This window comes from Epinephelus lanceolatus, chromosome 3 (genome assembly GCF_041903045.1).
Source record: "Epinephelus lanceolatus isolate andai-2023 chromosome 3, ASM4190304v1, whole genome shotgun sequence".
Lineage (NCBI taxonomy): Eukaryota > Metazoa > Chordata > Actinopteri > Perciformes > Serranidae > Epinephelus > Epinephelus lanceolatus.
In genome coordinates, this window is record NC_135736.1 from 36,448,121 (window position 1) to 36,471,647 (window position 23,527).

Here is a 23,527-nt window from a genome sequence, read left to right on the forward strand (position 1 = left end):
AAGATTGGAGAAAAAAACGCCCCGGCTGCTTGTATTTCCTTCAACCAATCACAATCGTTCTGGGCGGTGCCACAGCAACGGTGCGCTTGCAAAAATATTGCCCGGGGGAAACGGGTTTTGGTGTAACATGACCACAAAAATATCGCCTACAGGGTGCGAACCATGGCAGAAAAATGGCTACATCCCCACAAGATTGAACACCGCAAAAGTTAGTAAAGGACGTGTTGAAAACGGTTGAAAACTGCTACACAACCGGAGGTGGTAGGGCGGGACTTCAGTGGGTGGCTCGTTCCGCCCAATGAGAGGCTGATCTATGCAGCGAACTTCCGCCCACTCAGCATCATGTAGGTTTACATTACGAAAGGTTTATGACAAAATCCTTTGACGACACCGAATCCCGTGTGCGCACAGCAAGAGAGGAAAGGGAGAGACGCTGTGCTGCTACCAGAGGAGCCACTGACTGAGTTCCCTCTGAGTGGTAACTCGCTAAAAGTCCGGGGCTGTTCATACAACATTCAGGACGCCACAGTTTATTCCACACTACTGAAGTTGCTCCTCTATTCGATAATAATTTCACCTTTAGCCATGCTTGTTGTTGCCATGGGTAACAGTATGACGTCAATATGTCAAGAGTATCACAGTATGAATTTTTCACATCATATTAAAAGTTATTTCAGTATTATCGTGAACAAGATGATATGCCACACCCCTAGTTAAAAGACATACAATACAGTTTAACGTGCAAGTTAAGCATCCTATCCTAGCAACAGTGTAATGCCAGTGGGTATTTCCACACTGCCAATTTCCGTCCACCAAAAGGGAAATCTCAAATATTAGTGTAACTGATACATTTTTCCACCCAAACCTTTATTTAGAGCTTCTGGAGGCTTTGGCAGCCTGATACAAACCTTGTGACTGATAACTTGAGTGATTTTCCTTTGAGAAAGTTCTCGTAAATGAGCCTGAACAGTGATCGAGATACGCAAGACAGGATGGAGGATGATAAGTGATTACGAAGGTTGGAAAAACCAGTTGTTGTGGTTTTCAAAGGTCGTTGGGGAAGAGAAAGTGGTGTTGATTACAGTGTGGAAAGTTAGTGTTAAGAACAGAGGCATGGTGCCTGTACAGATTAAGAGAGACGATGAGAGCGTGCCGAGCATGAGCAAGTGTCAAGGAAAAAGAGGAATGAGTTCTACATGTTGTTGTTTTATTAGTCTCTCTGGGCTCTTCCAGTTTGATGTTTCTTCATGTGTGTATTCTTATGTAACAGTAATAAATGGTGTGGTAAGATGAGCCTCCTCCCCTGGCTGCAGCCACACAGCTTGTTGTTCAAGTCCAGTTGAGAGCGAGGTCCGCCTTCTTCGTGGAACTTTAATTGTTTATCCAGCGATTCTCTTGTTTGAATTAAACTCTGTGTGCAGTGATTAGAGCCAAGCAAAGAAAACGTTACATCATGATCTGTTGGGCTGTCCCCCTGAACAAAACAAACCCCCTCCAGAGCTTCACAGCCTTATGAAGTAATGTGGCATCTGCAGGGGGGTGATTGCATAACACAAGGCAGATGGAAGGAGATGTGTTTTTGGGGAAGTGTGTCACCTTTGAGCCCCTCTGAATATTTCATTCTCCATGGGAATACTGCAAAGACATTTTCATTCATGCTCTTTTTAATGTGTTCAGTCTAAAGACACTGACAGACAGACTCTGAAGACACAGCCTTCTCTTGAAAATGTCACTGAATGCCGTCAACACTATTGTTGTCACGACTTTGGAACGTCTAATTTTGATACAATACCTTGAAAAATATTGATATATTCAATACCATTTTTGAAAACGTGGAGAAAATTGACATTATGGGCATGCAATTTCATTTTTTTTTATTAAAAGATAAATATAACAAGGGTATAACATCACATCAACGACTTTTCCTTCCTTTGTTCGTAGCAAAGAACCGCAGAATGACAGTGGATATCGTTGTATCAATACTGTGGAAAATTAATATTGAAACCGTTTCAGATATTCAGAATTGATATTTATTGTTAAAACTGCATCGTCCACAGTCTTGTACTGTACTCAAACATGTCTAGATTCAATAATAAATCATCATCATGCCTCCGTGCTGGTGATCGCCACGGCCGGAGGCATTATTTTCACGTTGTCCATCTGTACGCACGTCCATCCCATTTTCGTGTGTAAGATATTTCGAAAACTCCTGAAGGGAATCTCTTCAAATTTGGCACAAATGTCCACTTAGAGTTAAAGAAGAAGTTAAAGTTTCGTGGTCAAGGTCAAAGGTCAAGGTCAGTATTACCTCATCTGTCTCATTCCCCTGAACGCGATATCCTCAAGAACTTCTGGAGAGAATTTCTATGTCCAATTAGAGTTAAAGGTAAACTCATTAGAGTTTGGTGGTAAAAGGTCAAGGTCAGTGTTACCTCATCTGTCCCATTCCCCTGAAAGTGATATCTCAAGAAGACCCTAGAGGGAATTTTTTTAAATTTAGCACAGACCTCCACATTGAGATTAGAATTTGGTGGTCAGAGGTCAAAGGTCACTGTGACATCTTCCGTAGTGTTCTTGTGAACGCAGTTTCTCAAGAAGGCCTTGAGGGAGTTTCTTAAATTTGGCACAAACGTCCACTCGGACTCAAGAATAACTGATTTGAATTTGGTGGTAGAAGATCAAAGGTCAAGGTCACTGTGACCTCAGAAAGCATGTTATAGCTCAACAACATTTCACAAAAATCTCTAACAGGATAAAATGATAAAGTTATAACATTTTACATAAAAGGCCAAAGGTGTTGTTAATGTTCTACAAAAACATCGACGTAACGTCGTAACTCAGGAACAGAAGGGGAGACAGTTTGTTAGATACTGAATCAGTAACACTAATCTTGGGTGCCCATCTTGAAACTGTGCTGATGGTATAGATTTTCTGTTTTGTCGGAGGAAAGATATGTGTGAAGCATCCATGTTTTCACAGACATGGATGTAATCTGCATCTGCAACTTGACAGTATTGCAGCGGCATGCAAATGCAAGGTGGTAAATCTAGCTTTAAATAATAAAGACAGTGAGCTTAACCAACTACAACAGTAAAAACCTGCTTTTACATGAATGCATGAGTAATAATAACCTTATGAGAAATGATATAATAATATAACAGTCATAGGGGACTTTATTTGTTTAAGTACTTTTACTTTAATACTTAAAGTACATTTCAGCCCCTTTTCTAAAGGACAGAAAGCCCACTAACACCTGCTAACATCTGGTTTTTGTATTCAATGGGATAGAAAACAATTGGTATTCACTCCCCTGATAAAGTAAATGCAGTAGTCACAGGTATTTTTTGGCCCCAGCTCCGATCTGCTCCAATTGGCAGTCATAGAAACAGGACACTCAGGTTGACACGCTAATTATTGCCCCCTTTGTGGCGTGATGCAATGACACACCGCCACGAATTCCGTCCCTCTCCATCCAAGCAGTGCTTTTAACATTGGTTAAAATTGGTCAGCGCCAAGTTTGAGACAGAGGCTGAATAATAGGAGATATAAAAAAGAAATAACCACTGAAACTTTTTTTACTAGCCTCCATGCCGTTTACTACTGTTTATTAACCCTGTTTTCCGGTTTGTTCGTGACATTAATAGGCAGGCAATAGGAAAGGAGTTTATCACCTATTCTTAGCATGTTTTCCTGCAGTTAATAAACCCACATATATGTGTTGATGTGGATGGGAAAAGGGTGATAAGTAACATTTTCACTGCAGGACTTTAACTTGTATCAGAGTATTTTTTTTATACTCTTGTGTTTGTGCTTTAACCTAAGTAGTGAATCTGAATGCTTCCTCCAGCACTGCGCTTGACAAGCGTGTCTTAATGCATAGCAGGGTCCAGCCACTCAACAATGGTCATTAACTTGTGGATTAGCCCTGTTATTCACTTCAGCTCACTCACACTCAGTAACAGTGAGGCCCCGCAGGCCGATGGTGAAACTGATGCTAACAGGAGTGGATGAGGCGTTTGGTTGGTGGAGGCCAGTTCAAGAGTTTAAGCCAGAGAAAGTCAGTTCAGTTTTGGAGGCTTCATGTCAGAGACAGCGGGCTGCTCACTCTGTCTGAGCGTAATGTAGGATGTTCTTTTCCTCTGTGTCTTTATGTCTTTGTCTTTCAGTCTCTGCATGATGAGAGGAATCTTGTTGGAGTGGGTTTATTGAGTTGGAGCGTTAAAATTAAAGCATCTATACCACAGTCATAGGAACGACAGAAACATGTGCATGTCCACTGACTGTTGAGAGGAAATAACTTCCCTCAAGACACACACAAACAAAATGAAATGACCTTTCATCAGGACGAGAGTTTGAATAGCGATGTTCCTAGACAAATAGCTCAGTGGATGCCAGAGGGCAGCCGCTGTCTTGTTTCCGGACTAAATATTTCTCATAAATGCGACAGACCAACTCACCTGAAAGAAATTCATCACTTCCGTTTTGAAGTGGTAGTCCACAAGCTCCTCAGTTAGTTTGACTATATTTCTGGCACCAGAGGACAAAATGCCGGGTGGACTTGTCGTTTGTATGGTTGCCAGATTTGTTTTAGGTTTTGTTGTGCGAATGTCGCAAGATGTGGGGATGAGGTGTGTGTCTCTGAGCCCCTGCTTGTACATTATGGATAGACTGATTATGGATAGACTGGGATTATGTAGCAGGAAAGAGTCTGACTCTTTCACCGGGCTGTGGCTGCTACAGTTTTCCCCGATTGTTTAAAAACATTTCCTGAAAGCTCAGTTTCTTCAATCTCTTGCCAAATGGAACACTGCACTCAACACCATGTTTTCTCCTTTTAAAAAGGATTCAGTGACCTTATGAATGTTTCTTACAGGGCATCAACTAAACACAGGTGAAACAATTACAAAACTTTACCATCACAGTACTGTTCATATATGTTTTGGCTTCATGAGTTCATGCTACATAGTCAAATATATAAAGCTCCTAGAAAGTGTTTACTTTTCTCCTTTTTTTCAAAGTTTATTTTTTTCTATCAAAATAGTCTGCAGTGCATACAGTGCATATGTGTCTATCCGATGAAACACAAAACACAAATGTTTCCTATTTTGGCAAAACTCACAAAAATTGCACTGGTAAAATGAGCGACACTGAGTGAGACAATGTTTAGACTGGAATGAGGAAATCAGTGCACATATTACTGTAAAAAAGGTAACAAGGGATTCTTCTTTTGCCTCTTATTTTTCCTCCTCTCCCCCTTCGTTTTGTTGTTGTTGTTGTTGTTTTTCTTCTTCTTCCTCTCCCTCCACTTGTTCTTTTTTCCTCTTCCTCTTATTTTGTTGTTGTTATTCTTCCTCGTCTTCTTCCTTCTTCTTCTCTTCCTTTTCTTCCATTTCTTCCTTCTTCTACTTCTTAAACATATTCTTCTTCTTCCTCCTCCTCCTCTTCTTCCTTTTCTTCCTTTCTCTTCTTCATTCTCCTCTTCTTCGTCCTCTTCTTCTTTCTCATCCTCTTCTTCCTTTTCTTCCTCTTTCTCTTCTTTTTGTTGTTGTTGCTCTTCCTCCTTCTTCTTCCTCCTCTTCTTCTCCTTCATCTCCATCTTCTTCCTCCTCCTCGTCTTCTTCTTTGTCTTCTCTTCCTCCTCTCTGTTCTCCATGCCACTCCATCCTCAGAACTTCTGTTTTGTATCATTCAAATTGTGATTTGCTGTGCTTTCAGCCTAATCCCCAGATTAAATGTTGGGATTTTACCTTTCTGCAAACCATGGGTAAGTTACATTTGTACATTATTATGTAGCTGAAACTTAACGATTCTTTACGTTTCAACAACCCTGTGGTTAACGTGTGGTTAGGTATAGGCACAAGAACTTGGTTATGGTTAGGGAAAATATGTTTTGGCTGAAAGCACCCAGGTTTGGTCGCACAAAAGCCGCTGGAAATGCAGTGATGGGTATTAAAAAACACCCACACAGCATTGGGTTGCATGAAAAATGACAAGAAACTATTGAAATTAATGTTGATGTCATCCTCGTTTGCATGGAGAGTAGTTTGTTCCAGGTGACTCTGCCCCTCTATAAATACATGTGGATAAGTAAAAGATTCAGGTGTTTCAGTGAGGTGATGTTGTCTTGAGCAGTCTGAGGCTTTTAACCGTCTGCTTTCTGTCTCTTTTTACCTGGAAGTGAGTCAACTGTGTCTCTCAGGGACCCTGCAGTCATTACTGGATAATGGAGATAGAACACTGTCCTGGATCTGATCGCCTTTATATAGCCGCCCCTCTCTTTTCTCTTGGTCCCTGACCCACATACACACATGCGCACATGCATGGGCACCCGTGTTACATTCAAATGGGTTTCACCTGATCGTGGGGCTTCTGGTTGTGAAAACGAATACGGGTCTAAATCACTGTTCCACAGACAAAGTGTGTTGCTTTCAACAGGACTTTGACTTGCTGTGACTGGACTTCCCGTTGATTTCACAAGGTTTTTAAGGCTGTTCATCAGAAACACCTCCAAGAGTTTGTGACAGTTTGTGTCATATCATTCTTGCAGTTGCAGGCAGCAATGCAGCAAAATCAAAATCTATGACTTCTTGATTTTAGCCTGCAGAGGGCAGCATTTCTCAACCCATCTACCATCAGTGTGCAGACACACGGTAGGGGTAAACTGGGTGTGTGTTCAGCAGTGGGGAAAATAACGCGCATACAAATAATAATTACTAAAATAATAATAATGTTATTAGATCAAGTGTTTTATAAACAGTTAAGATATTTAATATTTGCAACTGATTTTTATTAATTACAGGACTTATAGATCTTATAGAAAAATTAAAACTGCATACTTATATTTAACAAAACTTTAGTGCCACTGAACCTAGCTTTTTGTTTACACATATATATATTAGGGTGTTAATAATGAATCATATAATTTCTCTACTTTAAGAAAATATATTTTCTTTGTACTGTAAATAAGTTATCCATATCTGTCGCCATATTTTTTTCTCTTTGTCTGATTGTTTTATTAATTATTTTCTGTAAAACTATAAATGACAAAAATAAAACTGCTTACTCGAATGTGAGTTTCATACTAAGTGTCTTAAATTAACATGTTTTAATTAATGAAAATATATACAAAATAGGGTAAAATGCAACTATTTTGACAGATATTGTGATTGAGATATGAGTCAGAATTTTTGTGGGAATGGTCACTTTTGCATTTTATTTTCACTAGGAAAAAAAAAAACATGATAAAAATTACTTTAGCTGCGGTCTGTACCAAACAAGTGTAGTCTTTCATGTCTGGAATATGATTTGTAGGCTGGGCATCTCTGTAGCACAACAATGCTTCATTTAAAATGGTATGTTGTGATACATCTTACCTTTATTTAAAACTTGCAGCTCCTGTGATTTGAAAATTGCACTTTGCCATACAGTTTGATTAATTGTGCAGCCCTAGTCATGGGGGATTATGAGACGAGTTGCTCTTGGGCACAGACATGTATGAAAGACACAGAGATTTTGTGGTCGTTGAGCATCTTTTGTGGTTTTGTGTCTCTTTACTTTGTGTCTTCTCGTAGTCGTTGGGTCTTGCTGAAGCAGTTTTGTATCTCATTGAGGTAATTTTACATCTTTTTTGGTTGTTTTTTCTCACTTTGCAGTCATTTTGAGCCTCCTTACTGGTTGGTATGTGTTTGTTTGACACTTTGCCAGTGATGGTCAGAGGGCCCCTTGACACTTTGGTTCCCTTGGCCTGTGCCTGGTAGGTTCGTTCAGTAATGGCCCTGGTTCAGTGTGAACAAAATTATTCATCTGTCCATTGATTTGATTGATACTGTTGCCATTTTGTCAAAATTATAAAACTTTTAACATTTAATGTTCCTTTCTTCTTGCTTTTTCAAATGTTTTCAGCAGCAGAGTCCTGAAAATGTGGAATCTTGTCTTCAAATAACATGCAAGGATCAGCACCCATAAAGTGATACGTCTCTAAATGACAGTTCTGCACTTGACGAGGACACGATGACATACAGGCCTTTTGGAAATACTGCAGCATTTTTGTTCCATGTTTAAATATGAAAGTGGATGGATTAGAAATTAGAAATCCAGAGGAAAAAATTGCAAACACTGCTGCATGGAGAGAATGGATTGGACATTTTATCAAATGTCAGTATAGTGTGTATAAAGAGGATTAAAGCTGTAAAGAGCCCTGTTTGCTGTTTGCAGCAAGAAGAACTACAGAAAAAGCAAATGGGCAAATAAAACTGTGCGTCACAGATCAGAGGAAACTTGTACAGAGTGACTGACCCTCTGCTTTCACGGCCCAGAGATGAGTGTCTCTCAGCCCACTGATGATTTCCCTGTCAGGGGCAAAACTGGATCTACCATGAGGCTCCCTCTCCACAGCGCAGGAGACCACAATGGAAACGCTTTCCCAATTTCCTCTTCCTCCTCCTCCTCCTCTTCATCCTGTCTGGGGGAGTCATCTCCTGAGTCACTGCGGAGCCTGAGCAGCCTCAGCGGGGGCCGGACTGACAGCCCACTGGACTACGACATGTTTGAGGTCACCCTGATGACGACAGTGATGACCAAAACGGACCAAACGACAGATGTTGTCATTTCAAAATGGGTGCCAGAGGAGGAAAATAAACTGGATGATGATGATGATGACGTCTCGGTAGGAAAGATTCAAACAGCAACAGAGCTGACAGAATCCAATGACAACTCTGTGTCTGTTTACCTGGACGCAAACAGCTGTGAATACCGCCAAGACACCTGGAATGATAATGACACCCTGACGCTGGCTCTGTCCCTGACGACAAACAGCGGCAGCCATGACAATAATGATGACCTCAGCAGTGGAAGCAGTCATGGGAGAAGGCATGGCACCTCAACTCCAGACTCGGACGCAACAGAAATCCCTGCTGATGATGATGACGAAGAGGAGGCTCTGTTTCTGTCTGTGAGCTCTGACATGGGGGTGCGAAGAAGCAGCGTGACCCTCACAAGCTCAATCAGTCAATCCAGCGACAGCCAGATGAACCTTGCTGCGACAACTGAGCTACAGACAGAAGGGACTGCTGCTGTGAATGTAGCTGATGATGAGGTGGTGTTAGAAGAGCTTGGAGTCGACTGTCCTCCTGGTCTACCTGTGGAACGCCAGACAGAGCCTCCTGCTTCTGAGGACCTTTGTGAAACCACTCAGATATCTTCCTCTGCTCCATCTTCCACCAATCCAGGTCAAGATGCTGAGGAAGTCACATCTCCTCCACCTGAGGAAGTGAAAAGACGTTCAGTGGATTCCAAACCGTCCCAACCTAACACCAGTCAGCCTGCCAGAGCAGCAAAAACCAAACCAGCTGCTGCTACTTCAGCTGCTTCCAAGACAGCAGCACCCACAGCCATCAAACCATCCAGTGTGGAGGCAAAGAGAGTTTCTAAAGTGGACCTAAAAGATGTTGAGGCCAAAGGTAGATCACGGTCCAACCCGTCTCCACCTAAAACACCAAGCCAGGTACTGTATTGTTACGGAAAAGCCAACCCGTTGTCAAATACTAACACTTTTTCACGCCCCTTGGCATGTGATATCAAGTCAAAGGCACCCTTTTGCATCTTTATGTGAGGCAGTGGATGTTCAGCTAACACAGATGTTAACCCATCTGCAGCAAAACTTGCCTCTGAGTGCAACTGACGTCACATAAAGAGCAAGAAAGTCTGTATGGGCAGGAGGAACGTAAGGTGGATAGATCAAACCAAACAGGACTTTCACCCAGGAGACCATATTTTGTGCCCTGTGTGAAACCAAAAGTCACCGTTGTCTTGACATTTTGTTATGTAATTTACATATGGTCGTCGTGAACTCATGCTTCTTACGTCACACATTCACATCACATTATGCTCTGCTATTGTGACACAACAGTATTTTATTTGAACCCAAAACAGAACATTTTTTCCAAGCCTAACCAAGTGGTTTTGTTGTCTAAACCTAAGTGCAACCTTTTCGCAACATTAAACACATGTTACAAAGTCTTTTAGCTTTGCGTCATATAGAGATATTAAAGGGTGCCTTGTGCGTTGCTATGAGACACTGAGGGGCGTGACAAGCATCTGCATTTAAAGACCTGAGAATGAGAACGGGCTGAAAAAAGCTTACATGTATCAAATATTGTACAGCTGTTTTCTGTCTAACGTCATTTCTCCTCTACTCAACAGAACAAATCTGCTTCAGCCAATGGAAAGAGAGCTGTTCTTAGGAAGGAGGAAGCTCAAACCGGGGACGGGGGTAAAAAGCAAAGGTCATCCGCAGGTCCAGTCAAAGTGGCCGTGTTGCTGAAACCCTTCAGAGGAAAGAGCACTGATCCTAAAACCAACCACAAGCCAGCAGCCAATGACTCTGCTCGGCCAGAGAGGAAGAGTTTGGCTGTCAGTCGAATTCTCTCTACGTCAACCAGCTCTGTGGGGTCTGAGGTGGTTGAGGAAGGACCCCCGGGCTCTCCCAGGAAGGCTGTCCAGGAAGTGCATGATAAACGTGAAACAGGACACGGAGGGGTGGAGAATAAACATCCAAGTGAAGATGCTCATGAAGGTTCTGGAAAGGCTGCTGTGGAGAGACCAAGGAATCCTATTAGGGTGAGTACTATGAGCATGTCCGAGTGTGTTTAGAGGCAAACTTTCCCAATTCTCTACCAGGTCTGTGTCACCGTGGTGTAGGAAGTGTGTGTAGATTAGGAACCTCCTGTGAAAGCAGCACCAGGAACTCTTGCGCTTGTACACCGGCCAAATTCGCTGGATGGTGACTTTTCTCATTGCATGGATGGGGAGTTCCTAGAGCTGTCTGCATAGACTGTATAAAATAATTGACGTAGCTACCTTGACGCCATCAAGCTGCCACCTCTGAGGCAGAGAAAGAAAGCCAATGTGGAAGTGCTGTTCCTTGAATGACCCCTGCAGGCTGGCTCCAAAACAGAGCAAATCCCCATAGACCTCCATGTTAAAATGCCCAACTTTATAGCAGAAATTAACATGTTTATAGCCTGGTACAAAAAAATGATTTTTGTCTCTACAGCTAATTTCAACATTCATGACAACTGTACAGAAGGTGACTTTTTATATAACTAACCCATTTACATGTTATGAAGGCCCAAAGTTATGCATATTTAAGAGCAGGGCCGCTTGAGTGACCGGCTGTGAGGCATCACCACAGTCTATGAGTCAGATCCACCCCTCGCTTCTCCACAGCTCCAGCCTCTTGGCTAAATTTGGTCACTTTTGGCTCCAAAATAACAAAATGGTGACTGAAATGCCACCCTAAAGGCTGCAAAACAGCAGTCTTTAAACCAATTGGTGACCTCATGGTAGCTTCATCCATTATTTATACAGTCTCTGGACGTCGCCAATTGGTTTTACGGACTCCCGTTTTGAAGCCTCGAGGTTAACATTTCGACTATTGCCATCTTGGTTTTTTTGGAGCCAAGATTGACTATATTTGGATGAGAAGGCGGAGCTGTGGAGGCTAACCCTTAACCATCTGTAATTTTAAGCCTTCACAAAATGTAAATGTGTGAGTTATGTAACAAGTCACTCCCCATACAGTTGTCATAAATGTTGAACTTAGCTATAGAGACCAAAATCGTTGTTTGTACCAGGCTGTAAAGATGTTTATTTCTGCTGTAAATCTATGCATTTAAATATGGGAGTTCAAGGGGATCGACTTACCTCTAGAGCCAGCCTCGTGTGGCCATTCGAGGAAGTGCAGTTTTTGACACTTCATGTTGGCTTCATTTTTCAGCCCCGGAGGTTGCGATTAGCTGCCAGTGTTGTATCCAAAGACTGTTTCCCCCTGTCTAAACCTGAACCAACCCCGTTCAGAAAACTTGTTTGATAAGACATCACCAATCCCCTAACCAAACCACCGAGGGGGTGCCATGCATTAACATGAGGGAGACACCATTCCATTCGGGAACAGACTTGAGTGGGGAGAATCCAAACACTGTTCATCTGCACACACCTGCACACAGTGATGACACAGACCTGGTTGTAAACTTGCAAAGTTTCCCTTCAACCTGAGCTCCTCTGTGCGTTCAATCACAGCTGTCGTAATAAAATGATGTCATTTTTCAATCTGATGCCAACAAGGATCCAGACACAGTTCTCGCTTGAGGTGCAGGTTACGCAACACAGCCTTTGTGAAACATATAAGTGCTGCCATCCACTGGAGCACGTCATCTGTGACATAACCCAGTGGTTTAATGTTTCAGGGGAGTCACTGGATCTTTAAGCTAGAGAAAGGATAACTTTACCTGTGTGGATATATATATATAGTAACATACAAAAAGTCTTAAGCATGGTTATTTTTTAATACGAGCGCAGGTTGTGAGAAATCTTTACAATGTTTTATTTTTAAGCTTTGCAGCTCGATGGAAAACAGCAGTCATGGTATGTGCTCGAGCCGGGTATACTGGAGCTTAACCTTGTCATTAACAGTTGCACTCAGAGGATGGCAGGATGCAATTACTGTATGTAAAGTATAATTCAAGACTGGAAAATTAACTAAATAAAAGACCAACACAAAAAAAGGAAGTTAGCTATAGTTGTCTGATCCCTTAAGCTTTGTTGTTGTTGTTTTCATTGTTGTCGTCGAGCATTGTTTACTTCCTCAGGAGAGTCAACGTAGCAGTAGTTTAAAGTGTGTTTTAAATGAAGGAGTGGTGCGTGTACAGTATGTGTGCTCTGTCTCTGGTATGTGTTTTTAAAGATCCAGTGAGCTGGTGACAAGTTTGAAACCTGCCCCAGCGTATTCTCTCATAGGCAGCCTGAGGGGTTGTAACAGTACAGGGTGTGTTGGGAACATGTCAGCTGTGCACGTACGCTAACCTATATGTATATGTATCAGAAGCAAATAAGATGCTTTAGATAACAAGCTGTGTTTTCTGTGCATCAGCCTTTAATGGCTTTGACTATGGTTAAATGTCATATGTCACTAAACTATGCACAGCTTCCATTATTGATGATTTGATGACATTCCCATCCATGTAGTGGCACAAGTTCAGATGTCTTAATGATTAATTAGATGCACTGTACTTTATTTTATTATAATTTTGTCCTTTATTTTATCAATATTCAGAGACATGGTGTTTCACGTGTGCGTAACATTTATGTTTTGCCAAACAGAACATCAGTTAGGCCCAGTCCAGCTGCCAGCTAGCATGTCAACACATGATTTAGTGTGTATTGGTATGCTACAGTAATCCTTGGGCTCAGCCTCTTGGCTCAGCTGGAAAGTCGATGAGGCTATAAGTTACAAGAACACTCTGAAGTGTTTCGTCCCCTCTGAATAAAGCTCTGCTCTGCTTTTTGCATGTTAGGCACATCAGGGATTTTATCTGAGAATTGTTGTGAAGCTGTGAACACTCTTTCGCGTCTTCCTCACTTTCCCTCCCCCCTGACTGCTCTGTTAGGGCAAATGATAAAAGACAAAACAGCTTCTATAAGTTGAGCCTTTCCTTTGAAAAGTCTGAGACAAACGGCAGGCCCTCATCCACAAACTCACTCCATGTGTGCTGGTGTTTATAGAGTCAGAGGGGGAGGAACATGGAGGGACGGGGGTGGGGGTAAGACAGAGAGCGAGAGAGAGAAAAAAATTGGCCTGGTCAGAGCCGGGATTCTCAAAGGGAATGTACAACACAATACCAACTTTTTTTTTTACCCCTCTTGTGGTTGCAGCACACTCCCAATTTTCCCTCCTACCTCTCTTTCCTGCTCTCTTTTCCTCCTCCCCCTCTTGTCTTAACACACTCTCTCCCTCACTCCTCCCCTCTGCTCCTTCCTTGCCTCCCTCACTTCCCCCAGTCCACATTTCTGACTCTGAGCGGGGAATGGCTAACACCATGGTCTCGGTGCGCAGCTCGGAGCTGGGGCCGCTCGGCTGGGACGCTGTCACTAAACGTCACCTCTTCCTACAGAAAGTCTCCTCCAAGCTGGGGCCCAATGCCAGGCAGCAGGGAAGAGGCACCAGAGTGGAGAAGGGGCCCTCGGGGCCGGCTCCACCTCCGGGGTCAGGGACTGGACCTCCAGGACAGGGGAGCCCCGGGCCCAGGCAGAGTGATGGCTCCTTGTTGGGAGAGGGTGAACAGAGCGCCGGGGGTGGATCTCCAACGAGAGTGAGGCAGAGCCAAAGTCAGTGCCAGGGTGAGTCAACACGGTGTCTGAATGTATACAGAGACATAAACATGCGCTATTTCAGTAGAGACACTTTTACTTCATGAAACCTGAAATGTAAACACACAGCGACACACTGCACATGGAGTGTATGTCTGCTCCGCTCGACAGCACGCTCCTCAGCTGTCTGTCAGGGGTATAGACTCGTGTGTCAGTCTGTGTGGAGGAAAGAAAAACTCGTCCCTGCAGCAGACTCAGGAAATGAGCAGGCTGACACTGCAGAGCTGCGAGTTAAAATGCCTTCCACATACCGCTACACCACTCGCACACACACACACACTCACACACACACTCTTTCAGGCCCGAGCACAGACTGTTTTGTGATCTCCACACTTTGTCACATACAGGGAGCAAGTTGCTGACGGACAGGCATGTACTGTTATCGTCTGTCTGTGTGCGTGCAGCTGGTGAATTAGATTCTCTTTAAGTTTCAGCTGCAGTGTGTTGCATAAGAACTCTATTTTTTAGTATCTTGAATCTTTCTGCACTAACACTGCACTTCACAAACTACTGCTGGACACTCGGGCTGTGCGTGTTTGCATGTGTGTGTGTGTGTGCAAACTAATTTTATCCTGCACCTCCCTGTTTTTCTTCAGACAAAGTTAAAGGAACAGTGTGTAAGATTTCTGGAGATTTGGTGGCTTCTAGCAGTGAGTACAGCAACCAGCTGAAACTTCTCCCGATTAGAACTCCTGCGGTGTTCATTGTTCAGGAGGTTTTTACCAGGAGCTGGATTATCTGCAGGGGTGTCTTCTTCTCTAGAAGAAACGGACCAGGTGATTAAAAATGGTAGAAACACTGAATGAAGCAGTTTCATGTCACGAATCAGTTTTTCTCAGACACTATTTGGCACGTTGCAGATGGACTTCTTACCCAGCACCTGCCAAGTGTGCTCACCTTTGTTCTCTGATAACTTAATGTGTGCTCAGCTTAAATTTGATCCAGACGTTCAGGAGGTTTTTAGTGGGAGCCGAATTATCCACAGAGGTCTCTTCCTCTCCAAAACGAACAAACTGAATAAAGCAATTTCACATCACAAATCTGTGTTTCTCCGATGCTGTTTGGCATATCAGAGATGACCACTAGCTCAGCACCTGTTAATGTGTGCACACCTTTTTTCTCTGGTAACTTGAGATCCAGATGTTCAGGAGGTTTTAACTGGGAGCCGGATTATCTGCAGAGGTCTCTTCCTCTCCAAAACAAACAGAGCTAGTGATGAAAACCTGTAAAAACACTGTTAAAGTAAGTGTTTTTCCAACGCGCTCATAGCAGAGGGGCTGCTAACTACAGCGGCTGATGCGGAAACATGAATAGTCCTATCTAGACCCAGTGTTTGGTTTATCTACTCTGGGCTAATGTAGAAACAAACAAACGAAATTCAACTTGGTGATCTTTGACGACAATTTTTATACACTAAAGAAAACATACTTGTTATATCGTATTTTGTTTCTGCCAATATATCCCTTCTAAATCCTACACACTGGACCTTTAAAAAAAACTCATGGGTAACATTTTTTCTCTTACGTACTTCCATTACTTTTCCCCGTCTTCTCCGTCATCCTCTTTTTGTTTTTTCTACTTTATTGTTCCTGAAGGGAATTTCAGGCCGGTGTGTGTTTCCTGTCTGTGGCTTTGTGCGTTCGTGATTTGTGTTGAATGGTGTAATGGAGAAGTCTGTTGGCGTCATGTCAGTCACATCCTGACACTGTAGCCTGCAGTCTATAGTGTGTGTGTGTGTGCTAGTAAATGCTGGTGATGAAACACTGTTGAGACACTCAACTTAAACATGGTGTCCCCTGTCTGGTGTCCAGTGGCCTGTAATTCCACTCCTGTGCTTGTGTGTGTGCGAAACTTGACCCTTGTTTTCCATAATCACTGAGCTGCATTGTGTCATTTACATCACGGAAAACGCTGAAATGTATGTGTGTGTGAATGTGTGTGTGTATGTGTGTGTGAGTGTAAAACCAGATCTTTCTCCTTATAAAGGTCACATTCTGATGGACAAAAGCTGGTTTGTCCTCTTTGCTGATACGCAGGAACAAACGGATGCCTCTTGACCTCAGACTGAAATCACCATCAATGGATTCCTTTGAGTGTGTGTATGTGTGTGTGTCTGCGTCTTTTGAATCTGGTCCTGACTTGATTAATCCATTACAAATCTTTTCCATAATAGGTTTCGCCAGCGTGTTTATGTGCTCAGTGTTTTTATCTGCACTCAGATGTGATAGGCTTCTGTAAACAGATAAATCTGCTTGTAAGATAAAAGAAATTCACCCAAATGAGGGCGAACCGAGCAGTCCACATTTTATCACAGGGTCAGTTTAGGGTCGGGTCTCCTTGGTTCACTCTCTGCAAAGTTAAGTGTGAAAGTTTAACGTGTCCCATGCAGCACATAGTCGTCTTTCCTGTTTGATATGCTGATTTGTGTCTTTACTCTTGAGTGTCAGTGTGGATTTGGTTATGTCACTGAACTGCTGAAGAGCTCCTAAGGCACAACACCCACTATGTTATGTTTAAGCTTATCATCATAGATAAAGCAGGGCTGTTATCTTCAGAGGAGGAGACACATTTAATGACAAGGATTTAGGTCTGAGAAAGACGGCTGAATAAGTTTGTTGCATTTGCTGCTGTGAGTTCTCAAACCAAGCCATCCACAGACATTAAGCCACCAGTTTTCTTTCTGTTATAAACAGGGAATGTAATACACTCTGTGGCTTCTTCCCAAAACATGATGGATTGTAAAAATACTCTGTTAGCAGTTAAAGACCTCGATAAAAATGTTATTTAAAGGTCCAGTGTGCAGGATTTAGAGGGAAGAAATTGAGTATAAGTACGTTTTCTTTGTGTATAATCACCTGGAAATTAGAATCATGTCTTTGTTGCCTTAAATTCGGGAGTGGGTCTTTGTTTATAGAGATCACCATGTTTACTGCCATGTTTCTACAGTAGCCTAGAGCGGACGAACCAAGCACTGACTCTAGATAATGCTTTTTTGCATTTTTGCTTTGGCCAAATGCTTCTGCCATGTGCAGTGTCGAAAAAACACAGATTTTTCAACATGAAACTGCTTGTGAACGTGCATTAGCACTTGGCGGGCAAACCCACGTCTCCAATGTGCCAAACAGCTTCAGAGAAACAGTGGTTTGTAATGTGAAGTTGCTTTATTCAGTGTTTTTACCAATTTCAACCACCGGGTCCTTTTGTTTTGGAGAGGAAGAGACCTCTGCGCATACTTCAGCTCCCGTTAAATCCTCCTGAACAATGAAAACTGAAGGCAATCTAACCAGGAGAAATTTCAGCTGGTTGAAATCTGCAATCCACACTGCTAGATGCCACTAAATCTTACACACTGAACCTTTATGTATGTAAGTAAGTATAGGATTTAGTGGCATCTAGCAGTGAGATTGCAAATTGCAACCAACTAAAACTTCACTCCATGGAAGAGGACCCGCTCCATGTGTAGATAAAAGCAACTCATTCTAAGGAAATGAAAACACAAAGTTCCTTAGTTACATGTGATCATAAATGGACGAAAACATAATTTCGAATATCATATTATCATTTCAGCCAATATATACAACCTAAATCCTACCAATTGGACCTTTAAGTAAAAGTAAAGGTGAGCATGCAGAATCAGTTTAATAAATCAAAATAATTCATATTCCCATTTGAGAAGCTGGGGCCATACACTTGTATATTTTCTAATATTTTGTGTTTAAAAATCTTAATTTGTACAGTCACCAGAAAATAAAGTTATCAAATAATTGTAGTGAAGTAAAAAGTAAAATATTTCTGTCTAAGGTGTAGTGAAGCAAAACTAGAAAGCGGTATGAGATTAATATACTCAAGTGAAGTAAAAGTATCTCAACTTTATAAAACAACAACATGGAGGTGACTGAGCTAGCAGCTAGCAGCTAATGGTGCTAACTCAATGAACTGCGCTAACGATAGCAACAGTGCTGGCAGAGCTAATGATAAACCGGAGGGTGGGTGCTACGCTTGTGCGACAACGTCAGCCTGATATCAGCAGTAACCACCGTAAGAGCACAGTGCAAAGCGGTGGCAATGAGCTAGCCAATACAGCTAAATGTGTGCTAACATGCACGCACAGCCGGACCGTGTACAACAACAAGCCACAGAGAAGCGCTAATTAAACCACCCACAGAGGTAACGTGACTTCTGTCTCTGCTCATGATGCCGTTACTCCACTGTATCTTTACATAGCAAATAGTGTTTTGCTGCTGTGTGTGTGTGTTGTTAGTTCGGAGTTTGGTCTTGGGTTTATGATTAGAATCAGGTAAAAGTCAGGGATTACAGGAGGACTGTGTTCCCTGAGAGGTCTGAACTGGTGTAGTCAGACAATTTTGTGTACATGTGTGTTTTTGTGTATCAACAGTAAGCACGAGGCCGACGTGCAGCGAGCCAGCTCTTACCTAACATTGATTTCTGAGGTAACAGAATCCAGCTGCTTTCCTCTGGCTGGCTTTTCATCAGAACTGAAACCAAATGAAGCCAGATGTTTCCTGCTGGCTTCAGTCACAGTACAAGTTTTACTGCTGCTCTACCTTCGGCCAACAGAGACTCTGTGTGTGTGTGTGTGTGTGTGTGTGTGTGTTAATGTGAGGTAATGTAATTGCGGTGAACACATGTAAACTTTTTTTCCCTCTCTTTATACAAAACCTTTTTTCTTTGTGCCTTTTTGTCTCGCTCTCCCTCCCCTTCGCCAGGCAGAACTTATGTTTGTAGAGACTCAGTGAAAGTTTGAGTTGAAACTTTAATTACCTTAGTGGATGAATGAGGTTCGTGCAGCTTGTAAAAGAGTAGAAACCAGCAGCAAAAATAGGATATAAACAAAAGAGCTAATTGTTAGTTGCAAACATAGAAAACCAACAGTTTTAATTACAATTGTAGAAAGTGAAATGTATTTAGAGCACATGCAGGATGCACAAATTAACAACAGTAACTCTGTTAATGAGGTCATGGAGGAGAAAAACAGGTCAGTAAGAGACTCCATTGAGGCCAAAAAGGGAAGTGGGATAACTCGTATATTAAGTCGTTAGTATGTTAGTGGGACTGTGTTTAAATAGGTGTGAGGGCTGGTACAACCTCACGTCGACTTTGAGAATAGGTGCGGAAAATTCTTCATGTCTAATATTAGATGATACATTTGTACATTCTCATGCTTCAGATAGAGGAGCTGTGATTTAGGGTCTTGTCAGTGTCAACTAATCCACCTTTGGTCTGGTCCTTCAACATTGTTTAAAGGGATAGTTCACCCCAAAATCAAAAATCCCTTCTTCGAAAAAAATCATTACAGAAACCTTGCAGACTGATTCCAATGCGTTTAATTGTTCTGTTCATTGTGAAAATTCACAATCCGTGACGAAATAAAAAGACATTTCCTCCTTTGCCTCTCCACTGGAGTGATCTGTCTGACTGACTGAAAAAACACTGTACCATGGTAGCAGTCCTGATGTAGAGAGGACAAGCAGGACTGCCGGGTCCTCACTGCTTAGCTGGAGATTAGGCTGCAGGTCCTGATTGTCATTGGGAAAAAAAAAAAAAAAGTAATATGCAATGATTATACTTTTTGTGATAACAGCTGCAGACAGGAATAGGATTTAGTGGTGTAGCTGTAGAGTACAAGATGGTTTACTTCATAAAACAGCATCACCACAAAATGTGGGACCTGAGGGACGGTGGATCTGCATCATGGACGCTGGAAATATTTCCATGACTATATTTTCATTGAGAGTGAAACAGAGATTATTTGTCCCCTTGTACTGGCATTTCTTTGTATCACAGTCTTTTGTCTTTACCTCACCCACTCAACCCACTCACTCGTTCAGACACACACACGCACTCACACACACGTACACATGCTCACTCACTTTCTAAGCATCTCGTGTCCGTTGTTTGGTGTGAAGAGGAGGGCGTCATGGCTCTCAGGAGAATTAATTCTTCTTTGGTTTTTGGAAAGAATGTGTGACTCAGTCCTCAAAAATGATGAGAGTTTGAGACGTTGTGCTTCACATTTCCATAACTATAGAACTACAGTCTCTGCGGCAGCACATCCTGGAAACTCCTGTCATCCTCTGGATACCTCATATTATTTTATATGAACATATACTGTATATACTGTTACACACGCATGTACTCGTGGTGTCCAAAATGAAAATCCTATGTAGTTACTCTTCCACTATATTGAGGAACAGAGGTGTCAGAATGTGCTATGGAGGTCACTGCTCCAGGTAGCCTGCCAGTAAGTTTTTCAGGCTGCTGATTGGCCGTCATCTTCCTCTTCTTCTTCGCGTGGCTTTAGGGTTACAGTTACATTGCTGCCTGTGGGTTTGGCAGCTCTTGACAGCGCTTCAATTGTTTTTCCGTTTTCATTTGGACAGAGACTTTTTTTATCACAGAGAGTATAAACGGAATTTTGTTTTGAGAGCAGAGGAGGATAAACCCTGTTTACAAAAATACCCGTCTCCATGTGGACTAGGCCTCGATCAGTTACCAAACCACTACCAGAATTTTGATCATATCAGAATTACCCTGCAGCTCTCCAACTGGTGTCATCTGCGTCTACATAACAATATATTTTATCCCTGTCAGTCAGAAAGGCAGAAAGAAGCAGCACACACAGCTGGTGGCACAGACAAAGAGAGAGACGGTGTGTTTGTGTGTGTAAAGTCAGGTCGTGATAACTGGTTGTTTTGCAGTGTAAACATGAGCTGATATCTATTTAATGTCACAGTGATTTGCCCCTTTTTGTTTCAAAGGGCACTTCGACCTTTTTTTAACCTGTGCATGGCTGCAGCCTTCCTGCTTTTGTTCGTGTAATTCAGAAGCTTAAAGGCAACAAATATCAAGTGCGACATTTAACATCTGTTGCATCTACAACTTATCTGCAAGTTTAGATCCTTGAATGTTCTCTGATCAGTCTCAGTGCGTATCAAAGTACATCAGACTGTGTAAGACCAAAGATTATCTGCAGAGTTAGTTTCAGTATTGTGTCTGTATTGATAAATTCATGGCCTCCCATTTTACTCTCTGTCTACCAGGTATCCCCAAACCTCGCACCACCACAGAGCGAGCATCTGTCTCGGCTGTCCCAGGTCCCGCAACGTCCAACTCCAAACCAACAGCCAATCAGCAACCAGCATCGGGGTCAATCAGACGACCTGCAGCACCTGCCGCTTCCAAACTTCCAGTGAAGGGATTACCCACAAGCCTCAGTTTCTCATCAGTGGGAAGCAATGAGATCAGCGGAGCCACGGGCAAAGGTGAGGCAGTGCGGCGTGTGTGCACACACATTATAGTTGAATCTATTTTTTCCTTTTCTTTTAGTTACATAGATTTATTCTTTTATCACAGCTGCAGTTTTGGACCCTATACTGGGTTTTTATTTGTCACTTTAAGTAGCGTATCTTTGTGGCAAGGATCTGCACATTTTCTCATTAGGCCTCTACAAACCACCACTAAAAACATCCCCACAAAAACAAAGATGAAGACCATTAATTGTGGTCTTAGGCTGATGAGAAAAAGCTAGTAAGTGGAGCTGTCTCAAAGATACTTGTCACATTTCTCCTCCACAACTCCTCTTGTAGTTCGATGTAACCATAAGTAGGACCTCGGTTAACAGCTCTACTCTCTAACCTTTCTCTTCTCGTCTCACTCACACAGTAACACATCACAGTGATGGTTACAGATTGCCAGGTTGTTATGGTTACTAGATTAAATGTGCTAGTTCCCATGGTAATATGCTGGTTCTGTATTTAGTCCTGTCAGAGAGCAGTGTCCGTGTCATACACCCCCACGCAGGTAGTTTTTACATGTTGTGTTATTTCACACCCACACATTCGTAATGACTCATTTATTTACACCTCGTTTCGGCTGTGGACATTCTGTCTCTTGGAAATAAATGAGAGTAACTCTAAGGGCATTATACTATGTGTGTGTTTCAGTCCGATCAGGTCCACCCACAGTCACCTGCCTCAGATATGTTGCACTTTAATTATCCTGATTAAAGAATTGATTAGTGAGACTAACAGAAAATATTAACGTATTTTTTAGTAGAAAATACAGTATTGGTTTTGTATAATTACACACTTAAACAATCTGGCGGTACACATACCTGTTTTATTTGTTTATTTGCAAAGAACATACTATGTCATAATATTCTTTCCCCGCAGGTGTACTGGTTAGAGACTGCATGCACTGTTTGCAAACTTGAGTGCTTGTTTTCTGCTCTGTATGCCGTGCAGTGCCGCAGGAACATTGTTGTTGTTTTTCTGCAAGTCTGAATCAGTTTATAATTGCATAGAAGGATATGAAACATAATCAGAAAACACAGCCCAGAACATAACAGCAGTACTTAGTCACTCATTTCTGCAGTTGTTTGTGAGGTGAAAAATTAAATAAAAACTTCAGTTTCTGTATAAAACCAGATGTACCCTTGGTGTATTTTAGTTGCACTGACACCTCCACTTTTACCTGGTTAATTTATCCTGATAAATCAGATCAGGTGCATCAAGTGAGCGGCAGAACACTAGCAGATTAGGACAGATACAGTCGTATCTGACATGGAAAATGTTGATGTCACCCTAAAATATCTGATTAACATGACAGCGTCTGTATTAATATCTTCTATGAATTAGATGCTGTGAACACTTCAGGCCTGACACATTTACATATTTTTAAAAACAGTTATTTCCCTCTATGTTTAAAAAAAATCTGCCCACTTGACCTTCGTTATACAAAATATTTCTGTCCCTCCGTCTCCCCTCGTCACAAAGGTAGTAACGTGTCCAGGCTAACGTCATCTTTTGAAAAACACTTCCTGGAGATCTCATCCCAGTTGATTCCCGTTTAATTTGGGGGTGGAGGAGCTCACTCGAAGATATGAATGATGCTCTGGACATGCAAAAATTTTCCATCTATTACTCATCAACAACAATCCCACTCTCGAAATCAGTCACACCATCTGCTGGTTCAGCCGTGCCATATCCAAAGCCATCATTTCTGGAGGACTTGAAACTGCATACACTGAGGTCGACCAAAAACACTGGGCACAGAAGACACCTCTGTTTGTCCATGAAGTGGTGCAGCAGTTCTGAGTTTAAGTTTAAAGTAGTCATTAGACGAAGCAGTGCTCACAAAACTTACCAGTAGCCCGCCATTGTTGTTGTTGTTGTTGTTGTAAATCTGCACACAGGAAAGTGTTGTAAAAAATCTTATAATATCCATTTTCAAAAACATCTGTATACGTATGTGTAGACAGGGCCTGAGTCTCCCTCCTTGACACCACAACACAGACGCACCA

General features: G+C 42.2%; 1 protein-coding gene across 4 annotated transcripts in view; it reads left to right on the forward strand.

Annotated features, from left to right (window-relative positions):
* LOC117255175 (uncharacterized) overlaps positions 1-23,527 on the forward strand; it is a 98,561-nt gene that overhangs the window by 23,432 nt on the left and 51,602 nt on the right. For 2 of the 4 annotated variants that reach the window (XM_033623819.2, XM_033623817.2), the window contains exons 2-5: positions 7,903-9,502; positions 10,201-10,617; positions 13,950-14,175; positions 21,267-21,488. In XM_033623819.2, coding sequence (XP_033479710.2) covers positions 8,318-9,502; positions 10,201-10,617; positions 13,950-14,175; positions 21,267-21,488 — 2,050 coding nt within the window. In that variant the 5' untranslated portion in view covers positions 7,903-8,317. The remainder of the gene's footprint in view (positions 1-7,902; positions 9,503-10,200; positions 10,618-13,949; positions 14,176-21,266; positions 21,489-23,527) is intronic. The other 2 variants (XM_033623820.2, XM_033623818.2) reach the window with 1 other exon arrangement.